The 22,555-nt window shown below is 38.1% G+C and overlaps 1 protein-coding gene across 1 annotated transcript; it reads right to left on the minus strand.

Annotated features, from left to right (window-relative positions):
- Positions 1–303: 303 nt before the first annotated feature.
- Positions 304–22,555, minus strand: LOC127106131 (probable sulfate transporter 3.3). The gene is made up of 12 exons (XM_051043420.1): positions 21,918–22,555; positions 21,602–21,809; positions 21,342–21,513; positions 21,161–21,226; positions 2,447–2,560; positions 2,236–2,352; positions 1,929–2,055; positions 1,550–1,836; positions 1,146–1,336; positions 972–1,051; positions 742–818; positions 304–507 (listed from the first exon to the last, which is right to left on the minus strand). Exons 1-12 carry the CDS (start codon positions 22,276–22,278, stop codon positions 337–339), a joined length of 1,971 nt encoding a protein of 656 aa, XP_050899377.1. The 5' UTR covers positions 22,279–22,555; the 3' UTR covers positions 304–336.

Here is a 22,555-nt window from a genome sequence, read left to right on the forward strand (position 1 = left end):
ATTCAATCAGAGCACGAGTATTAGTCCTCCATTACTCGCCCCGTTTAGTAAATATAGTACTCATACCCATCTCATACCGTGCGAATACCCACCCATCAGACGGGTATCCATGGATTTTGAGATATCTGCATGGATTTTGAGATATCTGCATGTATTTGCAGATACACGTGGATATCTTTATTTTTTAAATTGTAATTTATTAATTTTTCTTATATGACGTAAATAGAAAATCATGTGTATAACTTTTGAAGAAGATGCAAAGCAAGAAGATAATGCGAAAGAAGATAATGCAAAGAAATATTATATACAATGATTAGTATATATACAACCTCTATTCTATTCTATCTCTTCTTCTATGGTTTCTGATTGGTTTTTCATTGCTGATGAAAGTGCAGCTACGGCCTCTCCAACCGTCAAGAAAAGGCAATCTGGTCGTACGTAATCGTTATCTTCATCTGCTTTTTTCAGCTTTGCAATAACCTCAGCTAGAGGATTCACCAATATAAGCTGTCATAAATTGTTCCAATTAGCCATAGTTCATATATGGATTCTAAACTGTCAAGGTGCGGAAGTACTAACACAGACGAACACTAGACACGACACTGATATGTTGATATCGATATTAATTTTAGAAAGTAAATTAATTAAGTGTCAGTGACGGACATCAGACATGCCTTCATCAAAAGTGTTGGTCCTTGATAGGTGTAGATGAATAAGCTTGTCATAATTCAGCAATCTTACCTCAGCACCTTTTATTTTCAATGCTATTTTCAACTCCTCGAAAAGGGAGACTCCACTTGTGTCTATGGAACTCACAGCTGAAAATTCAAAGATCACATAATTGATACATATATGGCATATCATTTATGATTGGATGTGTATGAAACATGTTAAGCAGTATGCTCCAAAAAATCTCATTTCTAGCTACTTTGAACCTGATGTAAATAAGGTCAATTTGATGATGATGTTACCTGACATCTCAAGAATCACATATTGAAGGCACGAGTTTTCTGTTTTGGTGTCCTCTTCTTCTTCTATCCACCGTAATATCCTAATAAAAAATATCAATGGTTTGATAACTGAGAAAACAATATCGAACGCAGGTAAAAAAGTTAGAAAAATTTGATAAATATGTTGAAACCAACCTCTGATTGAGATATGTAAGATTAGCAAAATTGATTGGAGCCTCTATACTTAGAATTAGAAAACCAGGTACTCTTGTAGCTTCTTTATAATGGTGAATATTTCTATATATGGCTGTCCCTGGTATGTTCCCTAACATTGCTGTCTTAGGCCTTGTAATTTGCAGTAGGATCCTAAGAATTGACAATCCCACCTGGTTAACAAGATGAACATCTCCCTTTGTCAATCATAATTCATTCATCAAAGAGATCTTGGATTTTTTTTTACCAAGTATTCATCAAAGATATAAAAGTTAGTTACAAATTAGTTATATTAGTTAGAAGCTTGTTGTTTTCATTGACTATATAAGTTTCATTGTGCCCATAATCATTTTAAAACATGTTGTAGAACAGAAGAATGAACTTACCGCAAGAGCGAGGCCGTATTGGACAGAGATGAAAATAACACCAAAGAAAGCAGTCAACAACACAACGAAATCAAATTTGTCGAGCTTCCAAATGAGATAAGCAGCAGGGATGTCAATGAGGCCAACTACTGCTGTTATTATGATTGCACCCAAGACAGCATTAGGCGTGAATCGAAATAGCGGCATAAGAAAAAGGAGTGTCACCATGACTGTCACAGCCATTACTAAGTTTGACATTGCTGTTTTTGCACCCGCGTTATGATTTACAGCTGACCGAGAAAAAGATCCTGAAATTTTAATCATTTAAGTAAGTTAATAATGTGTTTATCAACACACTTCATTAATTTTATTAGTTTTTAGAGTACAGATTAACAAGAACCTGTTGTGACATAGCATGACGTGGTAGATCCAACCACATTCATGAACCCAATTGCCATCATTTCTTTATTTCCATCCAACTTGTAGTTTCTTAGAGTTGCAAATGTTCTCCCCACTGCAATTCCTTCCTGTTTCATATACTTATCCATTAATATTTATTAAGGTTCAAACATTGTTTGGTACTTCGACACTTCCAAGTAAAACAAACAATCAAGGGTTAATCAATGTTAATTATACAAATAAAAGAACATACGGTTAAATATATTTTTAATGCCTATAAATACCCCGTAAAAGAGAGTGAAACTTACGGTGAGTGCTAAAATGCCACTGACAATTCCGGTTTTGATGGTTAGACTAAGATAATCTCCATGAAAAAGCAACATGTCGGCTGAAGCAGGATTTATTCCTTGTTGCAATTTCCCAACCTAGAAAATAACACGACATTGATTTTTAGCTAAGAACTTACTCAGAATAATATCGACAAAAGAAGCTTTAATTCGTTAGGAAGGAGAGGCTTACTATCATGATGTTATGTTTTTGACCCTTGATTACAAAAGTGAGAATAGTGGAGATGATGACACATGCAAGAGGAGCTCCAGCTGACACCCAGAATAAATGTGGCTTCCTTATGCTCTGCAGACATTTTCCATTCTGTTTTAGCTCTGAAGTTCCAAGTGTTACTCATAAAATTTATATATAATTTCAAAATACATTATTAAATATAAATACTGTTAGTTAAGGTTAATTCAAATTATGTTGTTGAGTCTTATTCTTTCTTTCAATTCAGTTCTTGATGTTTAAGTTCCAGTAATTGTATCGTGAGCTCGGCTCTACCGTGACAAGAATGTATGTGCAACCATGACAACATCTCTGAACAATATTCCTGGTATTCTTCCAATGGCCGAGGGCGGAAAGAACTATGACAGATGGATTAAACAGATGGAGGTACTCTTTGGCTTCCAAGATGTGTTGGAAGTGGTGAGTTCTGACGTAGAGGTGTTGGCTGAAAACCAAAAATTGCTTAGAAGGCGGTGTACAAGGAGGCAACGGAAAAGGATTACAAGGTGTATGGAGGCGCGGGGAAGTTGACGAAAGTGAAACTTCAAACAAACAATATAGAACTGTGGTGAACCTTTGACAGATAAACTTATTGTAAAAAATGTTTTGAGAAGTCTCAGTCCGAGATTCGATCATATAGTGGGGTCTATTGAAGAAAAAAAGAATCTTAGAAGAATGAAGGTGGATGAACTGTAAGGAATGTTAGAGGAATACGAGCAACAATTGAATGAGAGAAATGCAAGTGAGAAAATGTGACTGAACTGGCTTTGCAAGTTCAGGCAAGCATTGAAGGAAATAAGTTCAAGAAAGGCAAAGGAAAATGGATGAAGAATCTCATCAAGAAACCTCACTACAAAATGGAGGAAAGTGGCACTCAAATCAATCTTCTTGCAGCAACAATAATAGAGGTGAGAGCACTAGTCACTCACGTGGAGGTGCTAGCAGTTTTAGTTGTTAATTTTTTTTTGTTTAGCATGTTATTTATCTCATTTTTGCATGAAAAAAATATCATTTTTGCATTAACTTGTCCATGTCCACAAATCAAGCTTCGACTCAAAACTTCATAAGCCGACTTAAGGTTTTGTATAGTCAAGGATTATCTCAAAAATTGGTTCTGGACGTTTTGTGTCAACTCCAAACTTGTATGAGTCAACACATTGGTGTAGTTTTCAATTTTAATTTAGTAGGAGTCAACTCCCTCAAGCTATGGGTCGACTCATTCGCAAGATTTTGAGACATTTTTTGTTTGGTCAATTTTTTATGATTTAGGGGTCGACACATTCCATTCAAAACACTTCCAAACACTATCTTCCTCCTCTCAACCGAGTTCATCTCCTCAAACCTCTACCTCAATCATCACAACTCTTCATTTTCATTAAACCCATCCATTTCAATTCCTCTTTTCACCCTTTACAACTCTTCACTAACTCCATTTCTCTCTCAATCCATCCTGTTTCATATTTCCTTTCTACAAAACCCTTATTTCCAAAATCTCCCTCATCTTCCCAAATTCCATCAAATTTTCATCTATTTTCTTCATTTGTGGATTGCTTTCTTTGTTTTATAACAGGTTGGGTTAGTAGGTCTTTCAAACTTACTCAACTTCATCACTTTCTCTTTGACACATTTTGTCAAACACTTTGTGTGCACAATCTTACATCTCAAAATCATGCCTCCTAAGTCAAACAAAGGCAAGAATGTTTTCGGTTCATCTTCATCAGCATCTATTAGTGCTCTATCTTTTCTTCATCCTGATTGTGTCAGTGATTTTGAAAAATTCTGCAAGAATAGGATCGTGGTGAAGGAACACGTCTTTGACCCTGCCACAGCTGTAACCTTGCATATTCCAGAGATAGTGACACTTATGGAACATCAAAAGATTGACAACTTCTTGAAGGTCAAAACATATTACAATGAAGACCTGATAAGAATATTTTATGTTGGCTTGGAGAAAAGAAGGGGTGCTACATTTTGGTTCCGGATGGGAAGCATTTCTTATCATGTTACTGAAGAAGTATGGAAAGCTTTATATGGTTTCTCAATTTTTCCTCAAGACACTCGTGTCACTGAGTAGTTAGTGGTTTTGATTGGAAGCTTTACTTGAACTCTTGTCTCAAGGCTCCTAGGTCATATGACAACTTGGAAAAAATGTCCACAGGAAATTTGAAGAGAAACCCAAGGATACTTCATTGGATTGTTACCCATGTGTTGCGCCCAAGGAAGGGAGGTCACTCTAGGATTGATCAATCAGAGGTACACTTGATGTATATTCTTGAAAATAAGTTGTTGATTTGTTGGCCATACTACTTCGTCTATAGGATGTTTACGGTTCGTAGTGTAACAGAGGATTATCTTTTTGTTATGCCTCAATGATTAGTAAGATCCTTAAGCATTTTCGTATTGGTTCGCAAGAACTTTTCAACATTTCTCCTGGTCTGACTCAAGAGTTTAGTAAAACTACCATGGCTAACATGGGATACAAAAAGGTTAAGGATAAAAAAGTCTACTACTTTTGCATAAAGGGGTCTCGTAGACGTATCTACAATTATGATGATCCAATTGAGTGTGATCCGACATATGTTGAACAGCAACAGGCGGATGATGATGATCAGCATTGTGATGCACACATGCCTGATGCAGATTATAGTGGAGATGAGGCTTAGCTTCGAAATTCAACAGTTCAACAAGGTGAAGAAACCCAACATGGTTGGGGACAATGGCAGTACAACTCTCAACACCAACATGGCACAACATACAGGAATGATTCTGGTATTGGTTCGAGTGGACATGATCCCTCAATTCTTGATATGCTTGAGAACACGCGTCTTCAGCAATTAGAGTGCCAACAGGAAGAGTCTCGTAGGCATGCTGCTTTTGAAGCAGCTCAAGAGGAGCATTTCCGTTTGGTTCAATAACACATGACTGCTCAAGACACCAACTTTGAGAATTTTCCTACTTTTGTTATGGATCAGTTTCAAAGCATTTGCACCAATATGGAATTCAACCATGGATCAACCACTATTGGTATCAACAACATTCTTCATTATCAAGATCAAAATCATTCTCACTACTCGATGTTCTACCGTGAGATGTGTAATTTTCTGGATGATCAGTTTGGAAATGATGGTCAGGGCTAGTATAGAGGTATGAGACTGTAAAGACAAAGAGTCAGACAACATACGATCGCAAGTTTCGATGATGACAAATGACCATCATGCACGTCTACAAACAAATGCAACACATTACCCATCATATCCTTTTCTACGTTTGTCTAAATCTATTATAATGATTAAAAACATATGTGGACAAAGTGTGATCATGACGAAATGCATGAAAATCACAAAACACAGTTTTATGCAGATTTGAAGGCCTTGAGTCGACCATAGGGGTCAGCTCAAAGCTCACGGGTCAGCGCAAAGCTCAGCTAAACTAAAGATTGGTCAGCTCATGCTTCTTTGCGTCGACCATAAGGGTCGGCGCATAACTCACGGGTTAGCGCAAAAATCCCTTGAGTCGACCAGAGGTCAGCGCATAGCATAATGATGCTATCCTGGGTCAGCACATGGAACCATGGGTCGACCATAGGGGTCGGCGCATCACTCACGGCTCAGCGCACGTCGACCTATGGTCGACCGCTCGTGCGTAAACTCAGTTTTCTGAGTTATTTCCACTGTTTGAAATTCTGTTATTTTTGATTGGTTTTGTCAGTTACTATATATAGAAGTTTAAACACTTTTATTAACCAACATTTGCTAATTTGAGTTCAAGTGTTAAAGGAAACAAGAAAGAGTGAAAAAGGTGTCCAAGACTCATCATCTTCATCTTCAACATTTCACAACACATCATCTGCAAACAATTACTTTTGATGTGGTTCGTGATCGATTAAAGGTGATAAGGTTCGAAGCTGTGATCGAAGAATCCAGTTCGGGTTGAAGCTTGTGGCAGGTTCTTTCTTGAATAAAACCGTTAGGGTTTTGTCCTCCAATAAGGGTTTGTGTTTGGGGGTTTTTGGACGAATCGTTCTTCAATATTCAGCCGAGCGAAGGTGATTGAGAAGAGGAAGTCTTCATCAGTCTAGTAGCGGATTCGGTGGCATTGAAGTGAAGGATTCGGGTTCGACTCGTTGTGTTTGAGATCAGCCGGGCCGAGGGTTTGAAGAACGGAAGATTCTTCAACAAAGGGGCTGAAATCGGAGGTCTAGCAACAACGATCGAAGGTCTTGATTCATCTTGAATCAAGGAGCAAGGATAGGAAGCATCATTCAACACATTGGAAGTTCTGTTGTTTACATGCTTTGCAATCCTTGTATAAACGATTAAATTTCACAGGTGATATCTAATTAATCATCTCAATTCTATTTTTAGAATTGAGGGCAGACGTACCCCGAAGCGAGGACGGCGGGGGAACTGCCTCATCAAATCTCTGTCTTCTTTAATTTTCTGCATAAGTGCTTTTCAGCTTAAAAATTAAGTGATTTTAGTTTAAGCAATTTTCCCAAACTTTGATATAAGTTGAGTAAGAAACTAAAACTGCTGTTTGAATACAAAGTACAATAGTATATTGTACTAGATAAATTTGAATTAGTTACTCAACTCAAATATCTCTTGGAGTGTATGCACACCAAGTGTTTGTGAATTTGCATAAGCCAAAGTTGTCTTAAGTTTGCACTCAGTTTAATTTGGTATTTTGGATCATTGGAACTAGGCTTGCTAGTTAGTGAAATATATCAATTGAGTGTGCAAATAGTGTAGTGATTAGTATTTCATTTTATCTCTATTCCATTAGCTTAACGCATATCCGGTTTTCCAATAACGGTTCGTTTTAGACTAAAATTTTCCTCGGCCGCTTCCGCATTCAAAACAAATTTTCAAAACCAATTTTCTCTCAAATTGGTAGCGCCGACTCAAGTTTTTAATTGGGATCTATTCAACCCCCCTTCTAGATCCGTGCCATAGTCTAACAAGTGGTATCAGGAGCTCCGGTTCACTCCGTGCTTCAAAATACAAGTTTGATAGAAAATGGCTAACGAACCTAAAGGGGCTTATAATAGAACTCCCGTTTTCAATGGTGAAAATTATAGTTATTGGAAAGACTGTATGCGGGTGCATATAAATTCCATAGATAGAAAAATATGGAATGTTATTCTCAATGGTCCAATTCAAATAACCATGACCAATGAGAACAACGAAGTGGTGCCTAAGCCCGAAGCACAATGGACCGATGCTGATGAAAAGAAATACAATTATGATTGGAAAGCCAAAAATATCCTAATCTCCTCATTAGGCGTAGATGAATACTATCGTGTATCCCATTGTCCTACTGCTAAGGCTATGTGGGATTCACTACAAATTGCCCATGAGGGGACGAATGATGTTAAATTGGCTAGAATCAATACACTAACACAAGAGTTTGATCTCTTCTTCATGGAGCAAGGGGAAACCATTGCTGACATGCAAAAGAGATTCACTCATCTCATCAATCGATTACATTCACTTGGTAGGCCTGTTTCCAATGATATTGCTACTAATAAGATCTTAAGATGTCTTAACAGGGAATGGCAGCCGAAAGTGACCGCCATCAAAGAGGCAAATGATCTTACCACATTGGACCTGACAACATTGTTCGGTAAACTACAAGAGCACGAACAAGTTCTCTTAAGCCTGGAACAACACGAAAAGAAAGATAAGAAAGACAAAGCAAAGGTGAGTGAAAAGAAATCAATAGCTCTAAAGACTTCCTCCTCAAAGTCTCAAGCAAAAGAGCAAAGTGATTATTCATCGAGTGACGAAGAAGAAGAGGACAAGAGTGAAGATATGGGGTTGTTCGTCAAACGCTACAACCGTTACGTGAGAAAGAACGGCATCCAACATTCCGAGAAGAACTTGGTAAACTTTCGGAAGCAATCTAGGTTCTCTAAAAATGATGACTCAAAAGGAAAAACAACTAGAGGGTCGTGCTATAAGTGTGGAAAGTCGGGTCACTACAAACCGGACTGTCCGATGAACAAAAAGACAAAAGAAAAAGATTCATACAAATCACACAAGAAACCATCAAAGCCAAGGAGAGCATACATAGCTTGGGAAAGCGATAGCGACTCCTCCGATGATGAAAGTTCTAGTGATGAAGATGAAAATGCAAATTTATGTCTCTCTGCTCATCAAAAGAACAAAAAGAAACAGGTACGACATGCTAAATATGAAAAATCCTCTAGTATGTCTCATCATGAATTGCAAACTGCTTTTGATACTTTACACTATGAAGCGAAAGAGGCCTTTAAAAGACTTGCCTCAAATAAGAATTTTTTTTCACATTTGGAACATAAAATTCAACAATCCGAGAGGAAACTTAAGGCACTTAAAGCTTCTATAGTGGAAAGCACAAAAACAAGTTATGAGGACCTTAAAAGTAGAATGATGAACTTTGGGTGTGATACTTGTTACATTTGGCAAGGTGAAGTAAGAAACCTAAAAGCCAAACTTGACAAGGCTCTTGAGCCCAAGATTACCTTTGCTATCGACAAATCAAATTTTCGAAAAAGTATGGTTAATCCATATCAAAAATATAAATATGTTATAAAAGATGAAGATAGCAAAAGCAATCCAAATGCAACTTTCTCTTGTCTCTATTGTTGCAAGAAAGGCCATTCCATTGCTAAATGTAGATTTAGGAGGTTTTTAGTTCCTAAAGGCATTTATCAATGGATGCCCAAATGCAACCATTTCGTTCCTCACCACTCAGGACCCAATAAGCAATTGGGTACCTTCTCTTGTTAATTATCTTGTCACAGGTACAATGCCTCGAGACTACCGAGAGAAGATGGGTTCTCGACAGTGGATGCTCAAGGCACATGTCAGGTGACATATCTCTCTTCATTGACTTTGTGGCTAAGAAGAAGGGATATGTAACTTATGGTGACAACAACCGTGGAGCAATACTTGGTAAAGGTAGTGTAGGTAATCCCTCCTCTACTACTATTTCTGATGTTTTGCTTGTCGAAGGTCTTAAACACAATCTACTTAGCATCAGTCAATTATGTGACAAAGGATACAATGTATCGTTTTCAAAAGATTGTTGCAAAATTGTACATAATGATGATAAGAAGAGTATGTTTAATGGTCTTCGTGTGAACAATGTCTATATGCTTGACTTAAATGAAGTATCGTTAACAAGTGACAAATGCCTTGTAACAATGAGTGAAGATTCATGGTTATGGCATAGGCGTTTAGCACGTGTTAACTTTGACTTACTCAACAAAGTAGTCTCAAAAGATCTAGTCCTAGGTCTTCCCAAAATTAAGTTCACCTAGGATCATCTTTGTGATGCTTGTCAAAAGGGGAAGCAAACGAGGATCTCTTTTAAATCCAAAAATATCGTTTCAACAACGAGACCTCTCGAGCTTCTCCATATGGATTTATTTGGGCCATCTAGGATTAAAAGTCTAGGAGGAAACTATTACGGTTTCGTAATAGTGGACGACTTTTCTCGATTTTGTTGGACTATTTTCTTAGTAAGTAAGAGCGACACATTCGCCGCCTTTGAACGATTTGCTAAGCTTTCCCAAAATAAACTAAATACAAACATTGTTGCAATTAGAAGTGATCATGGAGGTGAGTTTGAAAATCACTTATTTGAAGAATATTGCGGTAACCATGGTATTGATCATAACTTCTCCGCCCCACGTACTCCTCAACAAAATGGGGTTGTGGAGCGTAAAAATCGAATTTTGGAAGAATTGGGAAGAACAATGATCAATGAAAGTGGCTTACCGAAATACTTTTGGGCTGACGCCATTAGTACGGCTTGTTACGTTCTGAATAGGGTGCTCATTCGCCCCATTCTAAACAAAACACCGTATGAACTTTTAAAAGGGCGAAAGCCAAATGTTTCTCACTTACATGTCTTTGTTTGCAAATGTTTTGTATTGAACAATGGAAAGGAAAACTTAGGGAAATTCGATTCCAAGGCCGACGAAGGTATCTTCCTCGGATACTCTCAATCTAGCAAAGCATATAGAATATACAACAAACGATTACTTACTGTAGAAGAGTCTGTACATTTCACTTTTGATGAATCCAATCCGAGAAACGTCGGAAAGGGTAGTGTTTTTCATGGTGCAGGTACATCTACCGAAGACATACTCAAAGGTGGCGAGCCGGGGATTGATCAACCCGACATAGTCAAAATTGAGGAGGACAAAGATGTACACCGTGAAGAAACCGAGGTAGTTCATCCGCCTTCAAATGATGATCTCCCTCAAGCTTGGAAGTCTTCCAAAGACCATCCAATAGACAACATTCTCGGGGACATCTCAAAGGGTGTAACAACTCGATCTAAGCTAAGTAATTTCTGTTATCACTTCGCTTTCGTTTCGCAGATGGAACCTAAAAACCCTAAAGAAGCCCTACTCAATGAACACTGGTTTTTATCAATGCAGGAGGAACTTAATCAGTTCACCAGAAATGAGGTTTGGGACCTTGTCCCTCCTCCGCGAGATCATCGAGTAATCGGCACCCGATGGGTGTTTAGGAACAAGCTGGACGAAAACGGGGGAATAACCTGTAATAAGGCGCGTTTAGTCGCGCAAGGGTATAACCAAGAGGAAGGCATCGACTATGAGGAAACTTATGCACCGGTTTCCCGACTCGAGGCTATACGCCTTCTCCTTGCTTTCGCTTGTGCGAAAGACTTTAAGCTATTCCAAATGGATGTCAAGAGTGCGTTCCTTAACGGTCACATAAATGAAGAGGTTTATGTCGCACAACCTCCGGGTTTCGAATCCCATGAGTATCCTGATCATGTTTATAAACTAAAAAGAGCTTTGTATGGCCTCAAACAAGCTCCTAGAGCTTGGTATGAGAGACTAAGCAAATTCTTACTCGATCAAAAATACTCAAGAGGAAAGGTTGACACAACCCTCTTCATTAAACGTCAAGGAAAGCACTTGATATTAGTGCAAATTTATGTAGATGATATCATATTTGGATCTACTAACATGAATCTTGTGAGAGAGTTTTCTGACCTTATGCAGGGCGAATTCGAGATGAGTATGATGAGGGAGCTCACATACTTTCTCGGTCTGCAAATTAAACAGCTCAAAGAAGGAACTTTCGTGAGCCAGACAAAGTACTGTTTGGACCTTATCAAGAGATTTGACATGGCAAAAGCTAAGGCCATAGACACCCCCATGCCTACGTGTACCAACTTGAACAAAGATGAAGACGGTAAGGAAGTAGATGTAAAACGGTATAGAGGTATGATTGGTTCACTCCTTTATCTTACTGCTTCTCGTCCCGATATTATGTTTAGCGTATGCATGTGTGCAAGATTTCAATCATGTCCCAAGGAATCCCATTTAAAAGCCGTCAAACGAATACTTCGATACCTATCCGGTACTCCGAAGTATGGACTGTGGTATTCCAAAGGTAATGATTGTTCTTTGGTAGGTTTTTCCGATTCCGACTTTGCCGGTTGCAAATCAGATAGGAAGAGCACCAGTGGCACGTGTCACTTATTTTCAAACTCTTTGGTCAGTTGGCATAGCAAGAAACAGGTTTCTGTTGCTTTGTCAACCGCCGAAGCGGAATACGTTGCTGCCGGTAGTTGTTGTGCCCAAATCCTATGGATTAAGCAACAACTATTGGATTTTAACCTCAAACTTGAACGGATTCCCATTTTTTGTGACAATACAAGTGCCATTAACCTAACCAAGAATCCTGTGCTACATTCTCGCACCAAACATACCGAAATACGACACCACTTTCTTCGGGATCATGTAGAGAAAGGTGACATTGTGTTTGAACATGTCAATACTGAAAATCAACTAGCGGACATTTTCACAAAGCCGCTAGCCACTGAACCTTTCTTTCATATCCGCCGAGAACTTGGCATTCTCGATATTTCGGAGCGGGCACTATAATCTGCTGTTTTACCTTATTCCATATAAGACTTTAATATTGTACTTCTAACAAATCTATATTGTTGTAAGCACAAGTCTACCGTTCACTAAGTCACTCCGGCATTGAGGTGATATTGTTCCTCTCTTTCTCTCTCTGCAAAATCTCATGACTACAATAGTTATATCTCATAATGATGTTGTTTATATATATATATATATATATATATATATATGATCTCTCTCTTTGGATGTTTATTGCTGTATGATGTGTTAATTATGCATCAAACCTGTCATCGCATGTGGCAAATAGTGAAAAATTGAAATTTGGACTGTATGAGTCGACCGCAGCAGGGCTATGGTCGACGCAAGCTAAAATAATTTCTGCATTTTCTCAAAAACCAAACAGTATGCGTCGACGCATACAGGGCTATGGTCGACGCATCGCTCGAAAATTTCGTTTTTCTGCAGAAAAATTTAAATCGTTTTTTTTGCATTCCCATTCAAAAATTATCATTAAGTGTGCATTTACATTCCATCACCTTTCAAACTATCCACTACTTTGTAACTTGCATCTACCTAGTGGCTATTGTTCCTTGATCTTCCATCTTCCCAAAACCCTAACCTTTCCACTATAAATTGGGAGAAACCTCTATCTAGCAGAATCACTCTCAAAACCCTTCTTAAACCTTCTCTCTATACCCAAACACTCAGTTTCAAACTTGCTCAAATGGCTACCACATCACGCAGACCTTCCGGCAAGAGATCCCGAGAATCATCCGCCGCATCTCTCCCCATATCTGCTGTATCACTCGTTCCACCCGCTCGCGTCGAAGTCTTCAACAGAGATATCAGCAAAAGAGGCGTTGTGCAACAACATGCGTTCTACAAACTTACCGCTGAACGCATGCACCTTCCTGAAGTCCTAGCTCTGCTGCAGCATCAGGGCTTTATCAACTTCTTGGAGTGTAATACTAAATACAGTGAAGACCTTGTTCGAATGTTCTATGCCGGCCTTCATGACAACTTTCGCGGGCACAAGTTTCACTCTAGAATTGGTCCGACAAAGGTACCGCTTAAATCAAATATCTGGAACCAATATTTTGATATGTCTGTTGATAATGCTGGAAACCCTCTACCTGAGGTAACTGACTCTCACCACATAGATGGCTATGAGTTTAAGAGTGCATTAAATAACATGCTGAGACGACCCTATCCTGATCAGTTTGTGAACAGTGACGCGTTCCCACGAATTGTCACTGTCGGCAAGCTGAAAGCCAGAGAAAGGATTCTTCAGTGGGTTGTCTCACGAATCCTGCGACCAAAGAAAGGCGGACTCTCCAGAGTCGAACCGGCCGAGGTTCATCTGATTTACATTCTGAAAAATAAGATGAAAATCAACTGGCCGTACTACATTGCCAGTAGAATGTTTGGGCTACGTGACTCCGGACGAGGAACGGCTCTTGCCTACGGATCCTTCATTCAAGAGGTCCTGACTGCAGCCAACGTTAATCATCTGTCCTTCCCGTACACTTCCATCACATCTGACAAAGAGTTCAGCACAAAAACTATGTCTATGATGGGATATCTTTGACGCAATGAGCGGAGAATGTATAAGTTTATTCGAAGAGCAAATGTTCCTGCAGATGATGACAGTGATGAAAGCGAAGAACAAGAAGATGAAGAAGAAAATGAAGAAGAAGAAGCCAGGCACGATTTTGATCACAATGGTGGAGATGATAGTCCTCCACCCGTTGACACTCATGACTACTCCGGCTCGGCTTGGGTTCAGCAGTCGCATACAAATGAAGAAGATGTTCCACGCTGGGGTGGCTGGGGTGCATGGCAACATACGGGCTGGTCAACTCACCGTCAATTTTACCAGCCGTATCACCAAGATGAGGAAGAATCTCCTCCGTCCCCCTCCACAGCAAGCAGATTCTTCAAAACTGTTGGATATGATGCGCAATATGCAGATCGCTCAACAGTCCTTCATGCAAGCTCAAGATGAGCGCTATGCTCATATCAACGAGCAAATTCAGGCCCAAAATGAGCGTCTCGACTCCTTCTCTACGAGCATGAATGACCGGTTTGCAACCTTTTCGGCTTCATTTGAACTTCAAGAAAAGTCAATCGACGAGAGTCTCAAGCATCTGAACGGTGTCACCGAATACCTATCATCTCTGGCTGACCCTTACAAAAACCCGGGCATTTGTTATCATCCAGGACACCGCCACTAGGACATAGACATTTACATGCATTCTGTAGTTTGATTGTTATTTTGAATGTATTTCTATGTTTTACTTGTTCTTAATCAATGACTATTGCTCAGAAATGACATTGGTATTTTATTATTATCTGTTTATGTTCTTTCCTGTGAAATTTCCTTGTTATCTTGAATAATCACTCTGTCTCTCTTTTTGATGTTGTCAAAGGGGGAGAAAAGTGCACAAAGCAGGCAGACAAAAATGCCCACAACTAACAGTCGTTTTCTGCAGATAGCCTTAGATTACAAAAGAAAGGGGGAGTGTGCAAAATGTGTCAATACCGCATGCTATTTGTCACGTTGATTTATACAGGTTGTCATCATAAAAAAGGGGGAGTATGTAAAGACAAAGAGTCCGACAACATACGATCGCAAGTTTCGATGATGACAAATGACCATCATGCACGTCTACAAACAAATGCAACACATTACCCATCATATCCTTTTCTACTTTTGTCTAAATCTATTATAATGATTAAAAACATATGTGGACAAAGTGTGATCATGACGAAATGCATGAAAATCACAAAACACAGTTTTATGCAGATTTGAAGGCCTTGAGTCGACCATAGGGGTCAGCTCAAAGCTCACGGGTCAGCGCAAAGCTCAGCTAAACTGAAGATTGGTCAGCTCATGCTTCTTTGCGTCGACCATAAGGGTCGGCGCATAACTCACGGATTAGCGCAAAAATCCCTTGAGTCGACCAGAGGTCAACGCATAGCATAATGATGCTATCCTGGGTCAGCACATGGAACCATGGGTCGACCATAGGGGTCGGCGCATCACTCACGGCTCAGCGCACGCCGACCTATGGTCGACCGCTCGTGCGTAAACTCAGTTTTCTGAGTTATTTCCACTGTTTGAAATTCTGTTATTTTTGATTGGTTTTGTCAGTTACTATATATAGAAGTTTAAACACTTTTATTAACCAACATTTGCTAATTTTAGTTCAAGTGTTCAAGGAAACAAGAAAGAGTGAAAAAGGTGTCAAAGACTCATCATCTTCATCTTCAACATTTCACAACACATCATCTGCAAACAATTACTTTTGATGTGGTTCGTGATCGATTAAAGGTGATAAGGTTCGAAGCTGTGATCGAAGAATCCAGTTCGGGTTGAAGCTTGTGGCAGGTTCTTTCTTGAATAAAACCGTTAGGGTTTTGTCCTCCAATAAGGGTTTGTGTTTGGGGGTTTTTGGACGAATCGTTCTTCAATATTCAGCCGAGCGAAGGTGATTGAGAAGAGGAAGTCTTCATCAGTCTAGTAGCGGATTCGGTGGCATTGAAGTGAAGGATTCGGGTTCGACTCGTTGTGTTTGAGATCATCCGGGCCGAGGGTTTGAAGAACGGAAGATTCTTCAACAAAGGGGCTGAAATCGGAGGTCTAGCAACAACGATCGAAGGTCTTGATTCATCTTGAATCAAGGAGCAAGGATAGGAAGCATCATTCAACACATTGGAAGTTCTGTTGTTTACATGCTTTGCAATCCTTGTATAAACGATTAAATTTCACAGGTGATATCTAATTAATCATCTCAATTCTATTTTTAGAATTGAGGGCAGACGTACCCCGAAGCGAGGACGGCGGGGGAACTGCCTCATCAAATCTCTGTCTTCTTTAATTTTCTGCATAAGTGCTTTTCAGCTTAAAAATTAAGTGATTTTAGTTTAAGCAATTTTCCCAAACTTTGATATAAGTTGAGTAAGAAACTAAAACTGCTGTTTGAATACAAAGTACAATAGTATATTGTACTAGATAAATTTGAATTAGTTACTCAACTCAAATATCTCTTGGAGTGTATGCACACCAAGTGTTTGTGAATTTGCATAAGCCAAAGTTGTCTTAAGTTTGCACTCAGTTTAATTTGGTATTTTGGATCATTGGAACTAGGCTTGCTAGTTAGTGAAATATATCAATTGAGTGTGCAAATAGTGTAGTGATTAGTATTTCATTTTATCTCTATTCCATTAGCTTAACGCATATCCGGTTTTCCAATAACGGTTCGTTTTAGACTAAAATTTTCCTCGGCCGCTTCCACATTCAAAACAAATTTTCAAAACCAATTTTCTCTCAAATTGGTAGCGCCGACTCAAGTTTTTAATTGGGATCTATTCAACCCCCCCTTCTAGATCCGTGCCATAGTCTAACAGAGACCACAACCAAGAGGTGGACGTCGGGGAAGTCGTGGACATTAAGCCATCTTGCTTGTGGACAATTTCTTTCCCACTATTTTGCATGCATTTTCATTTCATCCTTTTTCATGTTTGTTTATTTTATTGCCATTATCGTGCGTTAATCTTGTACTGAGTTTGTCATTAACTTATTTGGATTTTGAACATATTGCTGGTTATTTATGTTTGTATTCTACTTTAACGTCATTCTGTGTGAGTGTTGTTATTGTTGGTACAATTTATCTTTGCAAATGCGTTTGAGTGGTATACATGTGGTTGCATGTTTTAGTTGATGATTCTTACGTATTATGGTTCTTTTCTTCTTTTTGATGTTGTCAAAGGGGAATAAGATATGTCAAGATCAAAGTAGCAAAGTTTAGTTGGCAAATGATTAAGGGAAGACGCACACATTCAAGGGGAGCTTTGATCAAAGACTACAAATACGCCATACGTTTTGCTATCATAAAAAATGGGGAGTTTGTGAATGCACTATTCTTTTAGAGGTTTTTGATTGATGTCAAAATTAAGAAATTAGTATTTGTACATTGGATCTTATCTCTCTATGTCTTTGTTGCATTTTCATCTTAGGAGACTTTTAGATCAAGTCAAAAGCATTTGGACAAGGTAAAAATGTCAAAAATATGCATTTTTGTGAAAAATCATGTTTTGAGTCGACTCACCCGTGCTAGGGACCGACTCCCTCTGAAGCATATTGAAAAGAGAATTCTCAGTCAAATAGGAGTCGATACATAAGGGGTTTGGAGTTAACACATATCACTAAGGAGTCGACTCCCTCGAGTTATGGGTCAACTTCCACTGAAAGCTATTTTTGATATTCAATCCCTGTCCAGGATGGGTCGACTCCCTTGCCCTTAGTAGTCGACTCCCACCTCGAATGGATCGAGTCCCACTATTTAAAATGTCCAGTTTTATAATTTTGCAACCTATTTATGTTCTGTTTTTTACTTTACACACACTTACCTATATATAGTCATCCATGCATCATTTCATAATATGAGATAAAAAACCTGAAAGTTTCAAAGAACTTTTCATCATTTTCATCCTCTTTCATTGCATTCATACAATAACTACACATAATAAATTTTATTGTGTGATCAAGAGATAGTTTGATAAGGTCCAATTAGGATTAAGTTGTAATCAATTGGGTTGAATGATCTTTGAGGGTTTCAAATAAGAAAACCAAATTGGGATTTTCCTTCAAGATCAATTAGGGATTTGAAGGTTTTAGACAAGATTACGCAAGTTGGATTCAATCAAGTGAAAGCTTTGAAGAATGGGTTTCTTGCAAAGGAGTAGCGTGAGACGGTGGATCATCTTGGTAAATCTTGGGTTACAACAATTACGTAATTTGGATTCAATCAAGTGAAAGCTTTGAATAACAAGGATTTCTTGCAAAGGAGTAACGTGAGACGGTGAATCAAATTGGTATTGTTTGGTGACTTGATCTAGCTCAGATTAAGGGAAGAGAAAGTGTTAGAATCAACATCAAACACATGGTTTGTCAGGGAGTTTGCTACATTTCTCTTGCAAGCAAATTTTGCAAAGTAAGGTTAATTTCACTATCTCAATTCGAGTTCGAATTGAGGGTAGACGTACCACTAGCGAAGTCGATTGGGAAATGGTTTAAACAAATCCTTGTGTACTCTCTCTCTCTCTCTCTCTCTCTCTCTCTCTCTCTATATATTATATATATATATATATATATATATATATATATATATATATATATATATATATATATATATATATATATATATATATATATATATATATATATATATATATATATATATATATATATATATATATATATATATATATATATATATATATATACTCTTTTACATTTCATTTGCAAATTATTGAATTCATCGATTGTGCGATCAATACGTTTGGTTAACTCTTTTGAAAACCATTTGAAAAAGGTTTTGTTGAGTTAATCACAATCCTTTAGATTGTGGTTGGATTTGAAGATCAACAAAACTATACAAACTTCTTAACGAAATCGATTGCACGCAAGATGTTCGAAAATTTGACTCAATAGCATTTTTGTGTATTTTATCATTGAGAATAGTCTATACTTTTAGCATAACATTCTATTGGTTGTGGTTGATAGATTTTGATCTAATTTGTGTTCGTTATCATACGTTGATTGTAATTACGCATATCCGAGCTTTTTGATAGTGGTTTGGTTAGACGATTCGATCCGGGTTACTTCTGCTCGCCATACATTTTTCAAAACAAATTTTTGTTAAAGTTAATAACTTGCGATCTATTCACCTCCTCTAGATCGAAGCCTATCGTCTGATATATTGTATATTCATATGTATGTGGCTCTAAGAAAACCTACTCACTTAATGACAACAAATATTGTGTGTCTTTCGTAGATGATTTCTCTATAGAGACATGAATTTACATGATTAAGAAGAAATCCGGAGTGATTAAGTTGTTTAGAAGATTTAAAGTAGTGTTGTCTAGGAAAACTGGAAAATTCATCAGGGTTGTAAAGACTAATGATGGAATAAAGCATGTCTTAGCTGAATTCAAAGCCCTGTGTGAAGAGGAAGAGATAATTCATGAAGTAGCACCACCATACACACCTCAACACAATAGAGATGCATAGAGGAAAAAGAAAAGTATCATGAATAGGATGAGAGACATGTTGAAGGGAAAGGATTTTCCAAAATACCTAGGGAGAAAACTTGTGTCAACTGTAGTCTATCTACTAAATAGGTGTCCTAAAAATAGATTGAAGGGAATGACGTCTGAGGAAGCATGACCAGAAACTGTTAAGAGTCTCACATCGGACGATATATGGCCTGAACATGTGCTTATAAGTGAGGGCAACCCTCACCCTACAAGTCAGTTTTGTAGGGATGAGTTAACCCACACATTCTAAGATGGTATCAAAGCTTCGTTTAAGATCTGTTGGGCCACCTACTATCGGATCATCCACCATTTAGTTCCACGCTTCAGACGTTCAATCCTGGGCGTGAGAGGGGGTGTTAAGAGTCCCACATCGGACGATAAATGGCCTGAACATGTGCTTATAAGTGGGGGCAATCCTCACCCTACAAGCCGTTTTTTTAGGGATGAGTTAGACCTAACCCACACATTCTAAGAGAAACTAAACTAAATGTAAGTCATCTAAGAGTATTTGGTTCTATTTGCTATAGACCTGCTCTTGATCAACTTAAAAATGAATTTGACGATAACAGAGAACAAATAGTGCTAGTAAGATATCATGTGACAAGAGATCATAAAAAATCAGTAGAGATGTGGCACTAGATGAATTGAAGAATTGGAATTGAGAGGACAACAAAAAGGAGAAAATTTCTGGTGTGATGGTTGGTCTTTGTGCTAGTGACAACACTGATACCATGACCGGGGAAAGAGAAGTAAGAATCTCATAAAATTAAGAAACCATTTGCGAGGTTGTGGGGTGATGTATGGTGTGGTGTGAATCTTGATTCTAAGAAAAATGGTGAAGGCTGGACATTCATAAACTCTAAACCAAGCTCGACCCACACAACACATCTCATCATCAAGGTCATCACATCAACTCGAGGGTCCAATATCCTGACATATGACCCATGACCTGAGCATATGCCCCATGAAATGAATACTTACCTAGTCCAAGTTGCACATTCGCACACTCAGTTACTCTGATAAGGTCACTAAGGGCAAGATCACATTTGAGAAGGCTGGGAGAGGGAGTTACCCAAACTGGACTCACTCATGATCCCATGATATTTAAGAGAATACAAGCACCAGGGGGTTATATATAGCCAAGACCCCAAAAGAACAACCCATTCGTTATATTTTACCGAAAACACCTAGGACCTATGTCAGATATACCATTGGCAAGGTTTCACCCTTTAACAAGAACAAAGATGAATTGGTTCATTTTTCACTCATTCCAAAAATTGGACCAAGTTACATTTGAAGAAGTATTGCAAGATCCAAAATGGATTGATGCAATGCTAGAGGAGTTGAGATCAATAGAGAAATACAAGACACAGGAAAGAATCTGCTTTGACATTGTTGGTGGACAACAAATCTTCCATTCATCTAACCGAACATCGTATTTCACATGGAAGGAATAAGTATATTGAAACTAGGTTTCTTTTCATAAGGGATGAAGCGACTAAAGAAAAACTAGTTATGGAGTATTGCATAGCATGTTTTCAAGTAGCCGATATCATGACTAGGGCTTTGAAGATCGAGTCATTTATTAGATTGAGAAGCATGATGGGAATGATTGACAAAGAAAATAGCATTTAACTCAATAATTACAACAACAAAAAATTAGACTAAAATCTTACAATGTGTCTTGCAAGCAGAAGAATCCCTAAGAAGGAAACCCCCATCACTATTGTTTCCCATGACCACTGCATAAAAACCACAAAAATCATTATTGAAAATATACTACCTTTTTACTAGTTATAAAATTGTCCCTAAATAAAATAAAATAAAATAAAATAAAACTTCATCATAAAAATCAACCTCATGAATATTGTCAAAAACAGAACGCATGACAGGAATAATAGCCATCTGTTTAGTGAAATGTGTGATCCCAAGTAAACTCTTTAGCTGTTGCAGAGACACAATTACAGCAGCTCCAGCCGTAAAACCAAGTAAAATCGCCTTAGATAGAAAATCAATGATAAAACCTAACCTGTAATCCAATCACTCAATATAAGACAATGATATATACATGTGCATATACTATTATATATACTGTGATCAATTACTCAATTAATTACCTTAGAATTCCAAGAGCAGCTTGAAAAATACCAGCAAAAAACGTTGAAGTAAAAGCTAACTGAATAAAGAGATCAGATTGTGTTGTAGGGGACACTTCCTCTGCAATCATGAACCCCATCACAAGAGACGCAATCGAAACAGGTCCTACCGCAAGATCTCTCGAGCTTCCAAGAACAACATAAACTAACGGCGGAACAAAACTCGAATCTATCATTCATACACACAAAAAAAAACTATAATTAGAATAAATTTTCACTCACATTATCATTTTTGAACTTATTATAACAATCAGGTAGAATCAATTAACATACTTACAGAGTCCTATAATCGGAGGAAGAGTTGCGAGCTTAGCGTAACTAATTCCTTGCGGGATGGCTAAGCTAGCAATAGTGAGGCCAGCAACAAGATCAGATTTGAAGAGTTTGAAACTGTAATTAGGTAACCATTGAAGAATAGGGAAAAAATATTGAGCTCCAAGGATGAGTTTCGTCTTAAGAGTTTTTCCTTTGAATTGCCGTATAGGGTCGTCGGGGAAAAAAGTTTCCTTGAGTTTGATTTTGATTAATTGTAGAGTGCTGACGTGTGGTGGTGGAACAACTTGGTGCACATCCATAGTTATTTCCACGAAATCTGAATGCATAGCGTTGCCGCTAGTACTGGTACTAGGTTCGTCCATATTGGAATTACGTCGAATACCTTAGGAGCATGAGAATATGGAGAAAACTAGGAGATTTTGTGTAAAATTTTCTTGATACATGCATGAGAGTAATGGTGCATGGCGTTGATAATTTCTTCAGATTTACTATGGAAAAGTTGTTAGTTAACACATGGCGTGTGATGCTAATGATGAGTATGAATTAGTCATGTTGTTAACAGTTTTTTTTTGCCATTCATTGTGTTTTCTTTGATTGTGCGGAGTATATAAGTATTCTGAGTTGAGTGGAGGAGATGTG

Source organism: Lathyrus oleraceus, chromosome 7 (assembly GCF_024323335.1).
Source record: "Lathyrus oleraceus cultivar Zhongwan6 chromosome 7, CAAS_Psat_ZW6_1.0, whole genome shotgun sequence".
NCBI classification, from domain to species: Eukaryota; Viridiplantae; Streptophyta; class Magnoliopsida; order Fabales; family Fabaceae; genus Lathyrus; species Lathyrus oleraceus.

Excerpts from the sequence above, each read along its gene's own strand:
- LOC127106131 (XM_051043420.1), bottom strand. The coding sequence starts at position 22,278 with ATGGACGAACCTAGTACCAGTACTAGCGGCAACGCTATGCATTCAGAT. Across the intron at positions 21,514-21,601 it reads GCTGCTCTTGGAATTCTAAG|GTTAGGTTTTATCATTGATT; the intron begins GTAATTAATTGA and ends ATTGGATTACAG. Across the intron at positions 1,837-1,928 it reads GTCATGCTATGTCACAACAG|GATCTTTTTCTCGGTCAGCT; the intron begins GTTCTTGTTAAT and ends TTAAAATTTCAG.